Raw genomic sequence first — 19,497 nt, 5'->3', positions numbered from 1 at the left:
CTAAACAAAGAATCAGATGCTTAACCAACTGAGTCACCCAGGCACCACCAGTGATGGGGTTTTATAGTTGGAGCAAAGGTTTCTAAGAGAGAATGAGAAACATGGGCTATTACAAACTTGGGAAAATGGAACTATGCTGTTAATTCTAGCTGCACTAAGAGAACAGTGTCCCCACTGAAATAATTTTAATGCAAACATGCCAGCCTGAAAGGAAGAAATCATTTCTACAGTTGGTGCTACACTCTTCCATCGTACGTTCAGTTTTATTTTTCTCCCTGTCCCTAGTGTGTACTGAGGGTAGAGAACAGATACAAAACTTCAGGTTTTGTCACAGACAACTTAAGGACATTGAATTCATAGTTACTTCATATTCTTTCTCAAAATTCGAATCACCCAACAAAAACTAGTGATTAAAAATGCAAAACGAAGAGAATCAAAACTTGTAATATTAAATGAGATTCTGTTTTAGAGGATGTATAAGTGTCACCCCAAATTGCACTTCCTTATGTTGTTCCGAAAATTTGAGCAGATTAAATTCTCAATCGTCCTTCTGTATTTTCCCCTAGTTGTTCTTAGGCAGGGTAAATATTCATTCTTGCAAAACTACACAGATCCTTGCAAAACAGGACAAGTACCTGTCTCAGGAGAGCTGAGCATGTTACCCATATTGACTCCTTTCACCATGTGTAGCCATGGGCACACCATGAAGTACTTGCTACCATTCACCAGACTCCTCTTTTCCCAGTAAAAGCCTTTATGCTGCTTTCAGAACTATTTGCCTATGATTTCCTCTCTTCACAGTTGAATTTTAAATAGATGATACAGACTTTTCTGTGATTGCTTTGCATTGCTTTGCATTTGGTGTTATCATGTACATCTTTTCCATATCAAGCAGTTTTCTGGTGTTCTGTAGAGTTTCACTGAATGGCTGCCTTGTGTTTAATCAGTGAGTTACTTAAAATATTTAGTTTACTTTTTAATCTTAATAAACAATGTATAATGAAATCCTTTTATTAAATCTTTGTAGACTTGCTATTATACCGGTAAGATACATTATTATTATTTTTTTAATGTGGACTCATTTTTGAGAAAGAGAGAGAGGGAGAGGGAGAGAGAGTGAGCAGGGGAGGGAAAGAGAGAGAGAGGGACAGAAAATCCGAAGCCAGCTCTGTGCTGACAGTAGAGAGCCAGATACGGGGCTCAAACTCATGAACCGTGAGATCATGACCTGAGCCAAAGTTGGACTTTTAACCAACTGAGCCACCCCGGTCCCCTAGTAAGATATTTTTAGAAGTGGAATTCTTGGGTGAAGGGAATATGTGTCCCCCTGCCCCCTGAATTGCAGGTCTGTTTTCTGTTAATAGGTGTTTCAGATGGCTGTGTAACATACATACAGAAGAGTGCATAAATTATAATTCTAGAGCTCAGTGAGCTTCCCAGAGTGAACATACTTTCATGACCTACCTGGGTCAAGAATCAGCACATTACCAGAAATAGAAGCCACTTCCAGCCTCTTCTTGCTGCCATCCTGAAGGGTAACTGCTTCCTAATTTCTAAGGCTATAGATTTATTTTGCCTGGTTTTGAACTTTATACAAACAGAATCATACCACATGTCTTCTTGTTTCTGGCTTCTTTTTCGTACATGTATTTAAAATATTAGATAGGGCAATGTAAACTTTTCATTCCTTACATATTCTTGTCCTCTCAGCATAATTTGACACCATTGACCATCCCTGTTTTGATATTTTTCTCCTTTCTGTTTGGTGACAGTCACCTCCTGGCTTTCCTCCTGCCTTTGCTACTCTCTTTCCCATTCCAGAACCTTCCCCTTCACTCAACCTTAAATTGTTGATGTCCTCAAGGCCCCTTCATAGGCATGCTCAGCCAAATACATGGCTTCGGTTACCATCTATGTTCCTACTACTCATAAATTTAAACCTCTGTTACAGACAATTTCCCTGAGACACAACTTGAACCTATCACTTAATAGGTTTCAAAACTCAACATCCCCAAACTGAACAAACAATCCCTTCTGCTCCCAGTTGCTTCACATCTGGTGCTGTTTCAGTATTTCTTCCCTCAGTGAAAAACACCACCAGCCACGGGTTTCACAACATAGACACCTACCGTAGACACCGTAGACACCAAGGAGGCATTCTTGACATGTCTGTCTCAGTATATCCTGTGGCCATGAAATCCTGACACCTTTTCCTCCTAAATACCTGTGGTAATGGTTCGCTTCTCACCAACATCATTACCTGCATTCAAAGCCAAACTAAACTTGGATCACCTCTTGCCTAGACTATTGCAATACCCTCCCGATTGATTTACAAACAGATGAATAGTCTGCTTAAAACTCTTCAACACTTTGTATGTCATACTGAAGTTTCTTAAGTCAGCATTAAGGACCCAGTCCCCTCCTACTTCTTGAGTCTCTCTCTTCTTGCCGTTCTCTCCTTACTCCAGATATTTCTCCACACATTCCTTAAAAGAGCTAGAAACAGGGTTGAAAGTTGAACTATTATATCCAACCTGGTTATCTGGAAAATAAAATTAAAAATATATATATATAAACTTGCAGTGAAAATTGATGGAAAAAAATCTCTTTCAAAATACGGAGCCCATTTTGGGGCGGGAGTGGTGGTGAAAAATTCAGAAAGCAATTAGATAAAAGAGTAACCGCCCCCAAAGAGTTTCAAGCTGTTTGGGGCCAATTAGCATAATGAGTAACAGTACAGGCTTCAGAATATGACAAAATCTGGATCTGATCATGATGTGGCCACTTAAAACCTACATAACATTTGCTGAGTCCTAACACCTCTGAGCCAGAATTCTCAAAATAAGATAATTCCTATCCTTCACAAAGATTAAGTTATATATATCTACATTTGGCACAACTATCAGTACACCGTTAAATTTTAAATAAACTGTAGGCAATTATTATTAAGAATAAAGTAAGGCTATAATATTATTGCCATATACCAGATAGGAATAACCCTTGTTTAATCAATGCTGAACATAATAAGCATCCCTGGGGCAGAACCTAGACCATATTCCCCCAAGGGCTTTATGGATTCTGATTCCTTGGTGCTCTTCCCTTGGGACCAAGAATAAGTTTCCAGGTAACCAGTCACTCAGGATGGCTGAGTAAAAATAAGCATATATTTACTCCCAAGGAATCTTGTTTTTTTTATTAAAATGATTCTTTCAGTTTGTTTACTTCTCTCAGAATAAACACTTAAAATTGAATCTCCCTTTATCTTTGTAGTTGGGATTCTATGACCTCTGTTGGGATAAGAAAATAATATTTTCTGTATGGCTAAATCAACTTTATACAGACTAGACAAATCCAACTATTGTGTTTCTGCCTGCTTGTATTGCAAATGGGAGAACACAGCTTGTGATGCTTACCTCTTCCTTTGCAGTCCTTGAAAGATTTATATTTATGTATATATATATATATATATATATATATGTATACATATATATATACACACTCATACATACACACATACACACACAAGTAATTGGAAACCAAATTAAAAAAAATAATGATAAAAGACTAATGAAAGTATTTATTTAAGCATTTAAATTTCCTTTACGAAAAAGATACATGATTTAGTGAAAAAAAATAGATTGAAATCAAAATAAGAGCATTCTGGTTTGACATCTAACACTGATTATATTATCTTGAAGATGTAATTTATTTAAAAAAAATTTTTTTTTTAACGTTTATTTACTTTGAGACAGAGAGAGACAGAGCATGAACGGGGGAGGGTCAGAGAGAGAGGGAGACACAGAATCTGAAACAGGATCCAGGCTCTGAGCAGTCAGCACAGAGCCCGACGTGGGGCTCGAACTCACGGACCATCAGATTGTGACCTGAGCTGAAGTCGGACGCTTAACCGACTGAGCCACCCAGGCACCCCGAAGATGTAATTTATTTTCCCCGATCCTTAAATTTTTCATATTCAATGCAAGTTTATCATCTTATCAAAATTCTATGAGTTTATACATATGCATATATAAATATGAAAGGAATGTATATATAGATGTATCTGTGAAAATGGTTATATGCGCATCTGCGTTCACACCCACAGACATCCTCTGTTTCTAGTATTTAAAATGCCCACATCTTCATTCCTCAATCCAAGACAACTGAGCAGTGGGAACTTTTTAGAAACGCAAATTCTCAGGCCCTACCCCAGAGGTACTGAATCAGGGGTTGTGGGGGAGACACTCCACCATCTGTGTCGCAACCTGCCTTCCAGGTGATTCTGAAGTGCACTACAATGTGAGAACCACTGCATTCGAACATTCCCAGGGAAGAACCATAGGCTGGAGTTGTAAGCAGAAATGGAGAACCAGTAATTAAAGGGGGAAACGCAGGATATTCTACAGACAACTTGGGTGAGAAGTGGTAGGAACGGTTTAGGGAGACACAGCAGAGGCAGGCACAGGGGAGTGTTCTTTATGGTAGTAGGGAATTGGTATGGCTGTAAAAATAAACTGCAGAAGCCGGAGGGGCAAGAATAAAGCTGTAGCCACATGCTCACATGTTAAATCACTCTTCTCATGCAGTCATTTCTGCAATTGTGCTAAGAATTGCTGGATTTAGAACCTTTTTCCTGCAGTGGATCCCAGAGGAAGATAATGATCCTGTTCTCAGCCATAGCTATCTCTGACCCCTAGTTATTTACTGTAGAAACCTGAGACAGGAAGATTTAAGGCTTCTCAGGCTGATCCTGTGTATCTTTTCCAGAATGTTTTCAATAACCCAAGATTCTTCTGATTCCAGGTTGAATTTCCCCCTCATTGGCAGCTTGGGAATATCTGTGTTCAGGGAAAGGAAGAAAACGCCTGGAGTTTCAATGGGCTACAGGTAAATTTGACCAGAGAAAGTTGCAGGGGTGAGAATAAGCCTATGAAAACGACAAGGCAAGAACTCAGCATGGACACTCTTCAGGAGGCTTATGGATGCCATGTTGTCATCCAGGACATTACCCAGAGAGGGGAACCCTTGGCTTTGTAACTTCCTGGCCAGTGTGAAGGCCACCAGCTGGCAATAACCTTTTCTGCGATGCTCTGGCAAGGTATAGCCATGGCATATGGTGGAAAACTGATCTGTGAGAGACCAAGAGATTGGGTTTCCCTTGTCATCGCGGACACATACACTGGGGAAGCAAGAGATGAGGTTCACGATGTACCAGAGACACTGTTCATTGCCACCCCGCGACCAAGTCCTGTTGAGAAGATCAGCATCAGCAACACTCAGGCAAGTCAGTCGTGGGGAAGAACCCATTCTAGAAGAAAACAACATGAGAAGGAACGTGAACTTGGGATCATATGAATACAAACAGCTGCTTCACTTTCTCCACTGATTCAAACTGAGAAACCATTCCAGAGATCGTGCTTAACAAATACCAAAATATTTTCAATGAATTAGAATCTGTCACTTCCCACTTATGAACATCATTTAGGGTTTCATTTCTGATAGGGCAAAATACTCATATCAAATTTAAGTCTTTCCTTTCAAATTTATGCCTATTTCTTATTGTCTTCAGTGTAGATTAGGGCAAGTATTTAATTTTTCTGTAAAACAATTCTGACTTGTTCTTAATTTTTCTTTAATGTTTATTTATTTATTTTGAGAAAGAGACAGATAGAGTGAGAGTAGGGACAGGCGGAGAGAGAGAGGGAAACACAGAATCAGAATCAGGCTCCAGGCCCTGAGCTATCAGCATAGAGCTTGACCTGGGACTTGAATCCACGAACCATAAGATCATGACCTGAGCTAAAGTTGGATGCCTGACCAACTGAGCCACCCAGGCACCCCAGCCAACTTGTTCTTATAAAGTCCTAAGTCTGTTGACACCCTTCTGAAACCTGAACAACTCCAGATTCTTGGGCCCCAATCTTTTCCTTGGTTAAAAAAAATAAAGTAGTAGTATAAAACTTACATCTTTCTGCATACATGGCCAGAAGAGAAATACAAATTGCTGAACATTCTAGGAATATATAGATGCTCAAGAAATGCTAGTTTTTCTTACCTTCCCCTGAAAGGTCTGGAAAAATGTCTAAAAGTTCATGGTATTGAGATAAAAAGATAGGAATTGGTACAATTACTAAGGACTGAGATGGGATTACTTAGTTAAGCCTATGGGGCTGGTTTTGCCTCAGAATTTGTTTTCATTCTTGAAGTTATCAATGTCATAAGACCATCCTGTATGTTCATTAAGAGACTGCTAATGCCAAAGTACAAGTTTGTGTTTTCTGTTCATTAGTGTCTCTGCAGTGTTAGCTCACATTTTAGGCATACTACGGGCTCTGGAACTGGGCCAACTGTCTAACCACTAAGCTTGGGTAAAAAATAAATAAATACAAGCAATAACTGGCTTAATAGAATTCTTAATTTAATTTTTGAAGATGAACTTTATTTTTTTTTAAGTTTATTTATTTTGTGAGAGAGAGCAAGGGAGGGGCAGAGAGAGAGAGAGAAAAAAAAAAAAAAATCCCAAGCAGGCACCACACTGTTAGCACAGAGCCTGAACTCAGGGCTCGATCCCATGAATCGTGAGATCATGACCTGAGCCGAAATCAAGAGTCGGTAGCTCAACCAACTGAGCCAGCCAGATGCCCGGAAAAACGAAGGCTGAGAAGCCTAAGGCAGAGATGTCACTGTAAATAAAAACATTGCTAAGACCAGTGTTTTAGGAATAGTTGTCTTAGTAGTTACATATATGACCTTGTATCTGAAGGGCAGGGTATCCAAATTAAGAGGATATGAAGTTTGATAATGACTTAGGCGCTAAAGACAGTATCTTCCTAATGCAGAAGGGAGCAATTGATTTAAATTTAAATTTAATTAAATTTAATTTAATTTTAGAGACAGCGAGCATGAGCCCGTGAGCATCTGTGCACAAACACCAGGTGAAGGTGGTGAGGGAAGGGTGGAGGGAGACGGAGGGAGAGAATCTTAAGCAGGCTTCATGCCCAGCATAGCACAGAGCCAGATTGGGGTTTGATCTTACAACTGTGAGATCATAACCTTAGCTAAAATCAAGAGTTGGACACTTAACTGACTGGGCCACCCAACTGCCTCAGAAGGGAAGCGATTTAAATCAAAATCCGATTTTAAAAGGCCTGACTGGGGATGGAAAAAATTTTTAAATAACATTTCAGGGATATGACAGTAAACAGACTGGGAAGCTCTAAAACTCTAAAGGAAAAATAGCCTTGTTTCTTCAGTAAAAAGTAATGTAAGAAATAAAAAAGATGAACGGGGAACCCATATATCAAAAAAAAAAAAAAAAAAAAACTAGAGAGATTAATCAATTGCAATATATGAGCTTTATTTAGGTGCTTATTCAAAACAAACTGCTAAAAGTATTATGATAGTTTGGGAAATGTAACTACTGACTGGTTTAAGGAAATACTGACAAAATTTTAAGATATTGTAGAGCAAAGGGCTGGTGCAGCAGACCTAAGGCTCTATCTTTAGAAAAGCCTGCTTGTGGCGCGCCTGGGTGTCTCAGTCAGCTGAGGGTCTGACTCTTCATTTTGGTTCAGGTCATGATCTCATGGTTTGTGAGATTGAGCCCCATGTTGGGTTCAAGACTGACAGTGCAGAGCCTGCTGGGGATTCTCTCTCTCTCTCTCTCTGTCCCTGTCCCGTTCATGTTCTCTCAGTCTCTCTCTCAAAATTAATAAATAAACATTAAAAAAATAAAAAAGAAGAAGAAAAAGAAAGGCCTGCTTGCCAGGTTGGCCCTTGGCTGGTATCTGGCAATTTGGATTTCTGCCAGTGTCCTGCCATTCCCAGACCTGATAGGAGTTGAAATTCACTGTGCCTGTTTGTAACAGTGTGATTTATGATGAAAACCTGCCTTCCTTCTGGAAGTCTAAAAAATTGGTATGTGCTAGACAGAGGGTGCCTCCAATAAAAATCCTGTATATGTTGTGACAACTTATTGCTGGGGAAATCAAGTGTGTTTTGTGTGACTCCATTGGGGAGGATTCTGGAAAGCTTGTCCCTGGTTTCCTTTGGATTTTGCCAATGCACCTTTTTCTTTGTTGATTTTGCTTTGGAGTGTATGTATGCCGAGTTCTATGGGTCCTTCTAGCCAATTAGTGAGCCTGTGGGTGGTCCTGGGGACCCCTGACACAGAAGTGATATTAGTATAGTGTGTGTGTGTGTGTGTGTGTGTGTGTGTTTTTAAAAATAATCCTTATCTTTTGGAGACATATATTAAAATACTTAAGAATTAATGGGCAAATCTCTGAGATATAATCTCTTCAGAATAACTAGCAGATGGGGTATGGATGAAACAAGATTAGCCATATATTGATGGGAGGTTCGTTATAGTAGTCTCTCAGCCTTTGTATGTGCTTGGAAATTTTCATAACTGAAAAAAGTAAAATAAAAGTAAAGTCCAGTTGCTTTATGTGATTTAAAGTGCTCATTCTTCTTTAGGTTTTGTCTTGTTTTGCTCAAAAATTCCCTCACTATACTCCATAGAAGAAAAAGTAACATTCACTGAGGTGGATACTTTTCAATATATCATGTTTCATTTCTTTACATAGTACATGTAAGGAAGATACTATAGGTTAATTTTCAAAAAGAAGAAATTGATTGAGGCTCAGAAAGATGAAGCAGAAAGGAAAGTAACTAGCAAATGGCACAACAAGGGCTTCCCAGTGAGAAAGACAGAATATAGATACAAAGTAACAAATCTTTTGAAGACTGGATTCTGGAGACAGAATCAGGAATTATTTCCTGGCTCTGCAATTTACTCCTGTGTGTTACTTAAACTCTGTTCAAAAAGGGAATTCTACAGTTAAAGGAATCTAGACGTAATATACATAAAACATTTAGTGCCTGGCATATAAGAGCTCCACACAAGTCAGTTATTTACCCTCATCCTTGAAACATGAAAAAAAAAACAAAACAATAAGCACTTTTGGCTCAGACAACAGAAGCTAGTTAGAATTATCTGCAGGAGGAGCATACAGGAATAATTTTTCTGTGTATACTGTGAAAATACAGGACTCCTGAGTCTGTTCATCACTAGGCACAAAGACTCCGGTTTGATTTTGCAAAACATTATGAGCAGTCAAGCACAGCAGAAACAAACACACACAGATCCACAGGCGCATACACACAGAGACAAATCTAGACCCCGTGGCTCTAATCCAAGGTACCCAAATGTTCCTTAAAAATACCATGTATTCTAGGTACTACTATTTGCACTCCTATATAGTAAGTCCCATCCCACATGTAGAAACTTAGTTTACATACAGGGAACTGGTGTTCGGCAGAGTTGGATGAGGAGAAAATTGAACGGCCTTGAAGGAGGTTAGCTTTACATCTAACTGCTTTGAGTTGGCAACAGCTTTGGAAACATCATATAATTCACTCTGCAGCCCTGTACATGGTAAGAAATAATGAAAAATGTGGGTATTTTATTTGAAAACACAAAAAGGAAATATGTTGCAGTATTTTTATACTACTTATCATCAACACCACCAGTTTGCCACCTTGCATTATCCTAACCACTATATACTTACATGTGAATTATTACAGTTACTCCTTGCCTGATTTTCAAACATTGTGTGGGATTTTCAAATCCCCATCATATTGTTCATCACGATCATGGTCTCCCATTAATATTTCTGATGAGAATATCCCTTAGGAATTTGGAATTGCTTGTGGGATTTTCTTGATTTTTCTGACTTTCCAGACTGATCTTACACTCTTTAAGGTAAGAGAAATTTTATAACTATGAAATTCTACAATCTAATATACAGCTAGAAGTATAAAAGAGCTCAAATTGATTTGGCATGACATTCTGACTTAAAGACTCTTCCAGCCTCTTGTCCTAGATTCCTGTTACAGAAATATCAAGGTATAGGGGCGCCTGGGTAGTTCAGTCAGTTGAGTGTCTGACTTTTGATTTCAACTCAGGTCATGATCTCACAGTTGGGGAGAGGGAGCCACATGTTGGGCTTTGCACTGACAGTGTGGAGCCTGCTTGGGATTCCCCCCCTCCCTTTCTCTCTGCTCCTCCCCCACTCATGCTAGCTCTCTTTCTCTCTCTCTCAAAATAAATAAATAAACTTAAAAAAATATATCCTCAATAACAAATCCCCTCCCCCAAAAGGAGTATCAAGGTATAAACTATATTCCTAAGGTATAAACGTAGGAGTATCAAGGTATAAACTTACTTGTATCCTACACATTTATCACAGCTATACTATATTATCTATAAATCTTTATTCAGTACTTGTCATATGTAAAGCCCTATGCTGGGCACTGTGTCACAGTGAGACAAGAATGGTACTGTCTCTGTTCATCAATGATGAAGCTCATTGCATGGAATGTTAGCTTCTATTTACTGAGAACTGACTTGCTCTCCTTTTCCAAAATCCTATTAGCTCTCTCCTTTCCAGTCTGAGTCTTCATTAGTTGGATCCCCTCTAAATTGACTTTCCCACTTCCATCCATATCTAATGGCTTTTTCCCTCCTTCCAGTAAGTCACTTCTTGAAGAATACATAAATGCAGGAATGGAAAGCCATATTGAACACAGTCTGGTATCAGAGCCTTGGCTTCTCCCTCAGGGAGTTAAGTCTAAGAAAAGATAAGCAGGTCTTCAAGTTAATGCTATTAAAAATTATAGATGCTGTGGCTAGAATCCCATAGAATAGCCCCGAATTACATCTAAGCAATTCAAAAGACTATGAGGAAAAAAAACAGCTGTGCTAACCAAAGGTATGGTAGTTCAAACAGAATTTCTTTTTCCTAAATTAGACTGAACTAATTCTTTATGAAATTTAGACTAACATTTCTTTGAAAAACCTTTTTAAATTATAAGATGCAACAGAGAAAACTATATAACAAACACTTAGCTTAATGATTATTTTAAGTACTACTAATGCCACAAAGAAATTTACTTACCCCCTTCTATTTAATACTGTCCCAATCACAATTCCCTCACTCTCCTCTCATAATAACCATTATCATTTTTATGACAATCACATCCTTGTAAGTTTTACTACGCAAATGTGAGTCCTTAAACACTCTTAGATTTTGTCCACTTTTTTGTCTGGTAAATAATTTACAGATTTTCTTTCAGTGCCTAGCTCCCCTACACCCACCTTTAAAAATTCTTTCAACTTATTTGTAAAGAATCCAGTTTGCTGGGTAGAATTTCCATAGTTTGGATTCTGCTGATTATCCTTCCATGGTATTGTTGACCATATCCTTCTGTCCATTGTATAGACTACCATTTTAACAAATGATTTTCTCCTTTCCCACAGAAGGAACTTTCACTAATCGTCCTGCCTTCATCCATCCTACCTGCTTCGAAAGGCAGGAGTTGTTCATTGGATAAGACAGAACTCAGGCCATTTAACCACAGTTGATTGGAGTATAGTAACAGTGGGCAGGCTTCTGAAACTTTTAGCTCATGTCAACAAGCTCTCTCATGTGCACGCAGCTAGTAGTGAACAAAAGGGCCTGGTCTGTCTGTCTGCTATATACTTCTTTATTCCTGGCATTTGCAAGGCCAACACAAGGAATTTGGCTCTTCCTAGTAGGTTAGTGGGTTAACCATCATTTAATATTGTTTATGGATGGCTCTTAGATTAAAAATGACAATGGCATTCCTGGGCAGAGTGTGCTGTTGCTCTGAACACCCATCACTAAGGTAGCTATGCTGCCTAATGCTTAATCTATCCAGGCAGCCCAACAGTGGCTCTGTGGCATAAGATAAAAGATTGACCATTTCTATGGCAGTAGATAGGCTTCTGAAGTTGTTCATGATTTGGGGATGTTATGGAAGCAGCACTTTTTTAGATGCTCTGATTAAAAATAGATAAAGATACTGATGACTTCTCAGAAGCTATTCAATATTCTAAAGAGAGGGGCACCTGGGTGGCTCAGTTGGTTAAGTGTCTGACTTCAGCTCAGGTCATGATCTCACAGTTGATTCAAGCCCTGCGTTGGGCTCTGTGCTGACAGCTCAGAACCTGGAGCCTGCTTCAGATTCTGTGTCTCCCTCTGTCTCTGCCCATCCCTTGCTCATGCTCTATCTCTCTCAAAAATAAATAAACATTAAAAAAATCAATATTCTAAAGAGATTATAGTTCTTACCATAGAAACCTACAGCCAAGAGGCCACATCAGAAGCTAAAGGTGATGCCTGCACTGATTACATACTAAATGAGGGGCTTTTACCACTCCAGTTATTTTAGGTACTATTAACTTACATCTGTCCCCATCAAACTTCAGGAAAGATGGTTGTGTCAATTTAAATGACCATAACTGACTCATGATTAACAGCTCAGCCTTCTGGAAAAAAATACTGGCAAAAAAAAAAACAAAAACAAAAAAAAAAAAACAAAAAAAAAAAACATACATCCTTCTGGATGTTCTCTTCCTAATGATGGATTCAGGTGATTTGAGGGTAGTAGGCCTATAGCACCATAATGTATACAGTTACTGCCATGATTTTTCACACCAAGTAAGAGATACTCATTTTCACATTAAAGTAATAATGATGAGAAAATTTTCCTAGGTTGGCTAAGTGAGTGGTAGAACCATGTCTCACTTCTAACCAGCATAATTGGGGTAAGTCTGTAAAGCTGGGAGACAGTTTAAAACTTCCACTATAAGGTCATTTTGAGCATTTCCAAATGGATTTCACAAAACGCCCCAAGTCTTTAGGTTATGAATATGCATTAGTCATTGCTTGTAGGTTGAAGGGAGTAGTTAAGATGGCAGAGTAGTAGGGAGGCCCTGGGCTTGCCTTGTCCCTCAAACACAGCTAGATCAACATTAAACCATTGTGGACACCTAGGAAGTCATTGTTTGCAGGTAGATAGAAACTTTTCCTGTGAGAGGGCTTCAGCTATTTGTTGATGAAAAAAAATTACCAGACTTTAAATTTCTAACATGGGGGAACCTGCCTTCCTGTCACATGATCAAGAAACTCATTTTCAATGGAATAGTTAGAAATAGTAACTTTGTTGACTGTATCATCCACCAGTCAGTATGAAAAGTTGAAAAAATGATATACTGAAGCTGAAATTGTCCATCTACACTATTAGAAACTCTTTTTTTAAAAATGTTTATTTATTTTTTAGAGAGAGAGTGAGCAGGGAAGGGACAGAGAGAGAATCCCAAGCAGGCTCCATGCTGTTAGCACAGAGCCCGACACGGGGCCTGAACTCATGAACGTTGAGGTGACGCCCTCAGCCAAAACCAAGATTTGGGTGCTTATCTGACTGAGCCACCCAGGTGCCCCCATCACACTGTTGGAAACTCTGAATGTATTTTTGTCTTGGCTAAAAGTTCTTCCACTAGCATTGATAACCATGCAGTTGTCTCCTTAGAGCTCAAATATACTCTTATTTTAATCATGTCAGGATAACCTATGCAGATCAGTTAACTATCTCTTTCTAGAATCATTTGCTTCAGAAAGAAGAGAAGACCTACCTATTGGCTTATACTTAAGTTAGAGTCATTTTAAAAGATTGTGACAGGAAATGATTAAGGGTAATAAATAAAAATATGCTGATATTCATTGATATCCATATTACAGTAACACTGAGGGAAAAAAAAAAGTCACCTAAAAGCAGCCTCATTTAAATGGCCTCCACATACCCCAATGCCAGGCCTCATTAGGAGTAAAACATGAGGTTTTTTTTTTTTTTTTTTTTTTTTTTTTACAAAACTGTAGTACATAAATTGTAACTATATAAAATGTATATATGTATATATATATGAATTTGTGTACTTAATATAGGTCATATCTATCTAACATACATGACAAAAATGAGAACAAAAAAGACTGCTTAGACTCACACCTATCTCACCTTGTATTTGAAAAACTTGATTCCAGTTGATAACATCATGTTCTTCCAACAGCTGTCGGTAAGCCCTGATATCCTTGTAGAACACAGCATAGGCATTAGTATAATGGTCCAGGTTATCCACCTCAGCCTAGGATGGAAGACATAATCATAAAAACATAAATATATCCTCTAGGTAACCCAAATCCTAGATAGATTAGATACCATTAGCTGCATATGTCTAGATAATTCCCATTACCAGAGTTAGCCATCTATAAACAATGGCTAGATGGGAATGTGGCTAATATACTGTAGAAAGGGAAGAAACAGAAATTTTGGAACTTTTGCTTGATAATTCTTCTGGTATTTGGGAAGTGTTAAGATATTTCACATTTTTCTGGGATATTACTTATTTACAAAAATGAAATGCATATAATTTAATGGAGCCGCCTACAAGAATCAAATGGAACTCTCAGAACTTTCCTAGTGTGGTCAGAGCATCACACCTTTGATCATGTGAGCTTCTCTTTGGCTTTGAGGCAGAACAGGGCAGATGTCATCCTTTTCAACCTTCTTAGATATTTATCCACATGACCCAGAGTCATCGGTCATAAGGAATCATCTAACCAGTGGAAAAACTAGTATGCACAAGTATGTATGCTTCATGCTTCTAGAGATTATGAAACACTAAAGAAGCACTTAACACATTTAGAGTAGTGGTTTTCTATGTCTGATACTCCAAAGCCAGTAAAATTAGAAACTAATGGTGACATGTGTAGCGTGTTAAGCTAACATACATGGCTATGATAGTTATAATATCCCCTTTACCTAATCTTTTCTTTCTAGTTGATGTCAACTCGTATATGTTTTGGCGTTTCAAACCTGTACCTCTTTCTGTCGCCGGGTGATAACAGCTTTGAAGTCTGGCCATGAATCCACTACCACTTCCTTTTGAAAGGGATTCCCACGATTTATGTTCATCACAGCTCCATAAACCTGAGCCAGAGAACCCAGAGAGACAAGCCAATCACATTACTAACTATTCCAGTTACATGTTACAATTTTCACTTCTTCTGCTGTATAACTGAGGCCATGAGAAGGGAAATTATAAACATGTACACACACATATATATACAACACGCACACATACAAACTTTTCTCTTGTTATTTCATCACTGTACATGAAAACTGATAGTCTGTGAAAGCCTATGAAAACACTCCCCAAACTTAGGTTTTTACCATACAGCAGTGAGAAGTACCAAAACAATGGGGAATCGATGGGTGCTTGGCACATAGGCCATAATAAATACTTACAGAATGCATCAGAATCTGATGTATGGATTTAGGGATTATATATCTTTTAAAAGTTCCACAGATAATTTTGATTCTCAGGTACTTTTGCTGCTTATTATACTCTCTGAAAATAACCTGTTAAATGCAATGACTCCTTCAACCCTGAATTACAATTAAACATTACTGAGGGTAACCCCCTCTCTGAATAAAAGACCCCTGCATTCAGATTTGATGGAGCAAGGCTCTATAAGCATTCCCGGAGGGTCATAACTATATCTCATTCATTATTATATCCATGGAGTCTGATACAATGGATCAATTACTTGTTGACTAAACAGTACTGAATATTCAAATTCCCTTCTGCGGCCTTTCATATTTAGTCTCCACTAAGAATCAAAGATGCCTGCCCTACAAAACAACTTTCATATGTTATGTGTGTTTACAGAGAAGAGAAAGTTGTGGAGACTGAGGAGAGTGAGCTATAGGCTAGTGCTCCTAACAGCACCTTCATAACAGATAAAAACTGGAAATAATTGGAGTGTCCACCAACAGTGGAAAAAATGAATAAATGTTGGCACATTTATACTTTGGATTACAAAAAAAGAAACTTAATGTTGAGCAAAAGAAGGTAGACACCAAAAGATACTTACTTTGATCCAATTTACATTATATTCAAAAACAGACAAAACCAAATTATGGCTTTAGAAGTCAAGATAGCAGTTACTCTTGGGGAACAGGGAAAGGCAGTGTTTGGAAAAGAGCTTTGCAGGGTAAGGAGAAGTCGTGCCTGAAGTAATGTTCTTTCTTGACTGGAGTGCAGGTTATATAGATATTTGTTCTATGGAAATTCATTGAGCTACATAATTATGTACACTCTCTAGTATGTGTTATACTTCAGTGAAAACCAATTTAAATTCTAAGGGCATTGGAACCTACATTTTACCTCTTTCATCACATCTTTATTCAAATCACTCACCTCAATGACAACAACATTATTCAACTGTCTTCTGTCTTACCCAGCCTGGGACCTCACTCAAGTCTTCTCATAGACCATCTCTTTCCAAATTTAGTCTGGCTAATACTAATGTGCAACATGGATCACAGTGAAAATCTGAGAAGTAAAGCCACCTGGAAGGGTCATGCTTGTTTCATTAATCATTAAATTCTGGGGCTGCTGATCCTACATATATATAGGCATAAGCTTATTAAAATGTCTATTCCCATGAAGAGACCATACATCTTTATTCAAAAATGGAACTTAGATGTGCTTGGAATGCTTAGAAGAATAGAAGGGAAAAAACCTTTCCAATATTCAGATTGTGAAAGAAAAAAGGCAACCAACATGACTTGTTTGTAAGAGATTTGCAACCAACTGCAAGATTTTGCATTGGTTGAAAACTAAGAAACAAACTCTTCTAACAGCTGTTTATTTAAAGGGTGAGTGTTGAGAGGAGAGGGAAGTAGCTAGGGGAAGTAAGGATGCTGGAGGAATGAACAGTTGGAGTTTGTGGAGAAAATTTGGAGGAATATTTAATCACTGAAATACTATGATGAAGTAGGTGGGGGGATGGGTAAAATAGGTGATGGCACCAGCCCAATAAGGACGGCATTTGTGATGAGCACCAGGTTTTGTATGGAAGTGTGGAATCACTAAATTGTACACCTGAAACTAATATTACACTGTATATTCACTAACTGGAATGTAAACAAAAGCTTAACAAAAAGAAAAAAAATGAGATTATAGAATACAGAGCCATGGCCTCCAAAAAATGGAGGAAGTGTGTACAATAAGACTATTTTTTATCTTTTTTATTCTCTAAAGGCCACAGTGTAACTGAAGGAGTATTTTGAAAGTATGGTCACAGATCCCAACTCAGGCATTACATAACAATAAAATAATTGAAGTAAGATAAAGAGTGTCAAAGAAAAAGAGACTTTAGTGTATAGAAAACGAGTAATTGAGAGTGCCAAGCTAAGCAGCTATGAAAGAGAAGATTATACAAGGAAGACGTTGATTTGTGCCTACATGCTTCATTTCTTGAAGTCTTACTTCAAATGGTGTTATGAGAGGCAAACATTAAAAACAAACAAACAAATAAACACCACACAGTTTAGGATCTGATAACTTGGATTTAAATCTGAACTCTAGCACTTAGATATAGGGAAGGCATTTAGTAACATCATCTGTAAAATCATAATGTAAACACCTGCCTATTCAGAGTATTAATATTCTAGAGGGATTAATAAGTTTTTATAAAGCTCAAATGAGATAGTGTGAAAGATATTTTGAAAATGATTATATACCATTCAGACCAACTCAACTAATCCAAATTCAGAGGTCTTTAAAAAATAAGATTTGAAAAGGTGGGGATTAAGAAGCAATTATTTTATAATGCTGCCAGTGACCAACCAACAAGAGTTTATTGAGTAACTATTTTGGGCAGAGCCCCATGGCAAGCACTGTATGAATGAGGAGTCAAAAAAAAAAAAAAAAAAAAAAAAAAGACAACATCTGCACTGGTAGACATGGGCATCTGGTAGCTAAGTTGCTGTGGGAGAAGCAGTAGATATGAAATCAAAGGAACTAAGAACCGAGATTTAACTTGATTCTTTACTTGCTTTAACCTTTTTTGGACTCCAACTTAATTCATTTTTAAAATGGATTAATAGACATCTTACAAAGCTGGTGGAAGGATAAAATAAATTGAAACTATCTGTATGCTAAAGTACTGTCCAAATATAATATTTATAATGTAGGGGCCCATTATTTGTCTTGATGATCATAACATCTTAGATGACCCTGTGAAGGTCACCAAAACCTTTTTGGTTCTCTCCGATGAAAGAGTTAGCCAAACATTTATTCACTTTTGTGTCTGCATTCAGAATGGGAAATTTTGAGTCAGATTGTCCATTTGGTACTCTTTTAGTCATAAGATTTCAAATTATCCCTCAGATTTTCTCTACCATGCACAGTTTAAGCATGATTGGTAGGGCAAGATGACTAAATTTAATCAACCCAGTACGGTGCTCCAGATCACTTTTGTTAAAAGTCTAGTGTAAATAAGGATTATCCAGCATGTGTGCTAAAAATACAGCTCCCTAGTCTCCATCCTTAGAAATCCTGATTCATTATATCTCTTCTGGGTTATTAGCATGCCACTCATATTTGCAATTAAATGCTCTACCACTGAACTATAATTCCCGCCACTCACATTTGAAAACCACTATTGTAGCGCTATCTCTTTGGCCAAGAAACTCAGCCCTTACAGACGATTTCTTTGCATTCTACATTTTTTTTCTCCAAGTGCTTAAAATATTTTTAATCTCACATTTATTTGTAATCTTTGATTAATGTCATCTTCCACAGTAGCTCTGAGTTATCAGCAGGCCCTCATGGACTTTGAGAAGACTTCAACAGATAGAGGCTTAATGACCAATAAAGCCACTGAAAAGAAACTTCACAAATAAAGATCTTGAAGTAATCGGAAAAACTTTATAATGACCCCTGAACCTCAGCTTCATCGTGAACCTAGATTATGTTCTTATGAGCAATACCACTTAATCCATACCCTTCTGCCATTAAAAAAAAAGTTCAGTTCAAAACTCGAGTTTGCTTTAGAAATAATCTAGTCCAGTATCCCCTAAATTTTCCTAGACATCATCTAAAGTGGCTGTCAAGAATATAATTACATGGGCCGTATCTACAATGCACGGGATCAGTCTCTGGCAGGAGGGGACTGGGAAACAGTATATTTAATAGGGGCTCTAAGAAAGTCTTGACATCAGAAAAATTTGGGAAACAGCTACAAGTCTGACATTATTCCACAGATAAATAAAATAAAGAAATAAAATCAAACTCTTAAGTGTGTCATACCTTGAGTGACTCAGGAAAGTGACTCTTCAGCATTTTTTCCAGTATCAGTAATTTGGTAGAACAGTTTAGCACCGACATCTTCTCCAGGGCACTAGCAATTATTCCACACCTAATTAAAAACTTGAAAGTATAGTTTTAATTTTTGCTTATTAACATCTGAAGCTCCTGAGGAATATCCTTGAAATCCTCTTTTCACCGGGTGTAGTTCGGAATGCTGTGGCTCCCTTTGAAGAGGGAAGGAAACGATGGCAGTGGAATGGGTTCCCACTCAGGGAACACGTGGGAATAGAGAATGTTAATGACCTAATCCTGGAAAGAGGTGAGTATCTACAGTGGGTTAAGTCTTGCTATTATACACATTCTGTGTACACTCAACTCTTCCTTTAAGACACCGTAACAGTTGTGATTTCACATTTGTTTGTGTTTTAATTAAGTCTGTCTCAAGTAGACTGTGAAGGAAGGCAGTGTGGGGGCAC

General features: G+C 37.9%; 1 protein-coding gene and 1 long non-coding RNA gene across 2 annotated transcripts in view; one reads left to right on the top strand and one right to left on the bottom strand.

Annotated features, from left to right (window-relative positions):
- Positions 1-4,937, top strand: part of LOC123385389 — a 17,954-nt gene extending 13,017 nt beyond the window's left edge. The window contains exons 2-3 of the long non-coding RNA XR_006597823.1: positions 1,365-1,535; positions 4,801-4,937. This is a non-coding gene — a long non-coding RNA (uncharacterized LOC123385389). The remainder of the gene's footprint in view (positions 1-1,364; positions 1,536-4,800) is intronic.
- Positions 4,879-19,497, bottom strand: GLYATL3 (glycine-N-acyltransferase like 3). The gene is made up of 5 exons (XM_023254052.2): positions 19,022-19,497; positions 14,743-14,850; positions 13,879-14,005; positions 9,301-9,427; positions 4,879-5,305 (listed from the first exon to the last, which is right to left on the bottom strand). Exons 1-5 carry the CDS (start codon positions 19,097-19,099, stop codon positions 4,879-4,881), a joined length of 867 nt encoding a protein of 288 aa, XP_023109820.2. The 5' UTR covers positions 19,100-19,497.

Source organism: Felis catus, chromosome B2, assembly GCF_018350175.1.
Source record: "Felis catus isolate Fca126 chromosome B2, F.catus_Fca126_mat1.0, whole genome shotgun sequence".
Lineage (NCBI taxonomy): Eukaryota > Metazoa > Chordata > Mammalia > Carnivora > Felidae > Felis > Felis catus.
The sequence above is the reverse complement of the archived record's forward strand: the minus strand, read 5'-3'. Positions and strand labels throughout refer to the sequence as shown.